General features: G+C 38.7%; 1 protein-coding gene across 1 annotated transcript; it reads right to left on the bottom strand.

The window, feature by feature from the left end:
* Nucleotides 1-261: 261 nt before the first annotated feature.
* Nucleotides 262-3,219, bottom strand: LOC131068670 (uncharacterized). The gene is made up of 4 exons (XM_058003907.2): nt 2,888-3,219; nt 1,319-1,368; nt 1,138-1,178; nt 262-1,030 (listed from the first exon to the last, which is right to left on the bottom strand). The coding sequence occupies exons 1-4, from the start codon at nt 3,146-3,148 to the stop codon at nt 531-533; spliced, it is 852 nt and encodes a 283-aa protein (XP_057859890.2). The 5' UTR covers nt 3,149-3,219; the 3' UTR covers nt 262-530.
* Between the last annotated feature and the right edge of the window lie 239 nt (nt 3,220-3,458).

The raw sequence follows: 3,458 nt of genomic DNA, 5'->3' as shown, positions 1-3,458 counted from the left end.
TTTATATAATAAATTATTATCTACCATAGATTATCAATATAAGAACAAATACAATTGATTTCAGAAACAATCTTTTAAATACTAACATCTATTTTTTTTTCAATAAAAGTAAATTAAATACTAACATCTACTTTAAAATTCCTTCATCCATAACATAATTTTATAATGCATTGAAGGATTCTTATGGACATTTTCTAAAATTGAATTCTGGCATCTGCTTACCTAATACAATTCATTATATAGAAAAGTTCCAGCATCAACGACAAATAATCAACCAGCATTTAATGATAAATAGAAAGATCTTTACAAAAATTTACAGAAAACTTGACTTCTTGAAAGAGAATTTTTTATATATTCAATGCTGAAAGTACGTGCATGGAAATTATTGAATTATTTTTCAAGGGATGCACGGAGAAACAGCTACACCTGTTAGCCTATACTTATGAGAACAGCTTTCAATTCCTACTGAGTACTACAGCAGTTATTGTACATCAACTTAAGCTTTTGGGGTATCCATTGGTATGAATTTTTCACGCTTCTGTTTTAAACTGTGTATGTTTTTCTGGTTCGACGTTTTGAAACACAGCAGCAGTAGCGTGGATAAGGTGCAATTCTTTGAATTTGGTGCCTTTGTTGTTCACTGAAACTGAAATTCCACTTCCACCACCCTTGATGATGGTGCTGTTAATGCTCTTCAATCTGCCCTTTCCAAGATGATGTTCACATAGATGATACCCAACAAGAGTTCTCTGAGAGCACCTCCACCCCCTTCCATTCCTCCTCCTACACTGAGATCCTGTATGCATATACCTCTCCTCATTATCATCATCACCACGGGCTTTGCATTTTGTCTTTCGTTCCTCCTTTGCACTTGCATTAATGTGCCTTATGACATGACATTTTGTAATGCACTCCAGCTTGCTTGTGTTCTTCGTGATCGTACTCTTTTTCTTCTCCCACATTAAACATTTTTCAGACCCACCGGATCTTGGCAATTCCAGCTGCGTGATCTCTTGCTCGACGCTGCTTCCTGCTCAAGAACACAAGCTGAAACTAAGATTTTACAGCATGCATTCAATATATCGGGTTTCGAGTGGCCGGGCTTAACTGAGATTTGATTAAAACGAAGAGAAATACCTTCGCTTGGGAGAAGCCCGAGATTATCCTCTGGATTTCCTCTACCAGGAAGAAATTCACAAACATATATCAGATTTCTGAAAGATAACTTTGGATTCGATTAATCGGACTAATGTGCTTGATCATCGGTCTGTTTGTTGGTATGGAATAAATAAATAAACGGAAACGGTGTGGGGACTACCTTATAATCCCATTCCATCCGTAATTTGGTTTGTCGCCTCCCCCACGTACCTGCACAACGCAACACAAGGCCCAAGGTGTTTTAGAGTGCACTGGAATCTATTTCTCTATTCCCCATTTCTGGTTGAGAAGAAATGAGAAAGTATTTCACGCCCCTAAAGCTTTCAGATGCCCTTGGAAGACGCAGATGCCTCTATTGTTTCGTGGGGATTCACTGTCAGGGTTTTGGACTGGGCTCAAGGGCCTATTTTCATGGATCAATTAGGACTCAAATTTTTGTTAAGATCAATTAGGACTCAAATCTGTTATGCAATTTTCTGATTGGTTTAAAAGGTGCATTTCAAACCATTCTTGTTATACTACAAAATGTTGAATTTTTCAGAGATCACTTAAAATTCAAACTTTTTCGATACACTTTTGATGAATCAAATAAGACTCAAATCTTGAATATTATGTTACAAAATGTTGAACTTTTCAGATCACTTAAAAACGCAAATTTCTTCGATGTACTTTTCATGAATCAATTAGGACTCAAATCTTGGATATTATGCTACAACATCTTGAACTTTTTAGAGATCAATTAGAACTCAAACTTTTTGGATACACTTTTCATGAATCAATTAGGACTCAAATCTTGGATGCGCTTTTTTTTCAGACTGATCTGAAGGACACAATTTAAACAATTCTAATTACACTACAAAATGTTTATGAATCAATTAGAACTCAAACTTCTGCGATAGCTTTTCATGGATCAGTTATGACTAAAACCTGTAATAGGCTTTTCTTCCAAATTGATCTAGAAGGAGTATTTCAAATCATTTTGGTTACGTTACAAAATATTAAACTTTTCATAGATCAATTAGAACCCAGACTTCTGAGTTGCACTTTTCATGAATCAGTTAGAACTAAAATCTACCATACGCTCGAACCTACTATGTTTGTTGGGCTTCTAAAGAAGATGGGATTAGATAAGAGAGAATAAAGATGAGAACTGTAGCGAGGATGTTTGCAACGAAATCGCTCGGGCCTATGATTATTCTAATGTAAACCCACAAGCATATTTCTTGTCGGCTCACAATCCCTACATTTTTTAGACACCCACAGAAAAATTCGCACCTGCAGTGACCGAAAGGCAGAAATCCATTCAAGGATAACATCTACATACGACTCGGTATAATATCCCGACTCCCAAATTCCGTAATCCTCATGGACGACATTTGTAACAAGGCAGGCAGGCAGGCACAAATGTACTTTGACGGTGTGCACAAGAGAAATAATCCGTGCTTCTGCCACAACGCCTCCATGCCATGCACATAATCCATGATTATTTTTGTACCCATTTCTTATCCCGCCGCTTTATCCTTACGCCCTATCTAACCTCCCATTTCTCCCATCCAATGCAACAATGGAGGGCCTAGTAGCCTAATCTAAGAGGAACTGCACAAACATTTTATAAAAATTGTCCATACAATCGAATCCAGAAACAACAAGTGTATAAATAAATAGATTGTAGAGATCTCATAATTCTAATTTTATGAAAAGACAGACAAGATCTGAGTTTTAGACCTACCTGCACTGCCTCGTCTGGTGTGTTGCATTGAAAAAGCACATTCCTCCAGCTGTGCGGGCGGCGGGTGTGAATCCCACCAATTCCATCATCTCCTCCTTCTCCTCCTCCTCCTCCTCCTCCTCCTCCAACTTCCACCACCGCCGCTGCGAGAGGCAGAAGAAACTCCTCTCCCCTCCACCGCTCCTCCTCCTCCCTTTCAGTACAAGTAGAAGCGACTGCTTTATCAGAAGAAATGGAGGAAAAACGCCTGCGGATCCTCATCTATTTCCTCAACGGCCCTTAGCAATATCGAACGGCAAAAGCAAATAACGAAGAAACAAATTACCCACCCTCTAAACCAAAAAGGCCTTGCCCAGTGCTTTACCTTTTTGCCTCACCAATAAGCAATGGGATCGCACGTGTGGAACCGGGAACCGTATGTTGCCGGTTAGCCTGTAAAAGTCTACGGGCAGGACCTTGGATCTCGACCGGCGGCACCCCGGTTGTGCCTGTCAATATTAGTCCTGTTGATTAAAATTTTAATTTGTTGTGTTGAACATCTGTTAACACATCAGTCAATCATCATAAAAAA

Source organism: Cryptomeria japonica, chromosome 6 (assembly GCF_030272615.1).
Source record: "Cryptomeria japonica chromosome 6, Sugi_1.0, whole genome shotgun sequence".
NCBI lineage: Eukaryota > Viridiplantae > Streptophyta > Pinopsida > Cupressales > Cupressaceae > Cryptomeria > Cryptomeria japonica.
Note: the sequence above shows the minus strand (reverse complement) of the source record. Positions and strands in the feature narration are given on the sequence as shown.

What these genes read in the sequence shown, in the direction of transcription:
- LOC131068670 (XM_058003907.2), bottom strand. Translation starts at nt 3,148, where the DNA reads ATGAGGATCCGCAGGCGTTTTTCCTCCATTTCTTCTGATAAAGCAGTC. An exon ending in CACCAGACGAGGCAGTGCAG is followed by an intron (nt 1,369 to 2,887) that starts GTAGGTCTAAAA and finishes TGCGTTGTGCAG; the next exon opens with GTACGTGGGGGAGGCGACAA. An exon ending in CGGGCTTCTCCCAAGCGAAG is followed by an intron (nt 1,031 to 1,137) that starts GTATTTCTCTTC and finishes GTTCTTGAGCAG; the next exon opens with GAAGCAGCGTCGAGCAAGAG.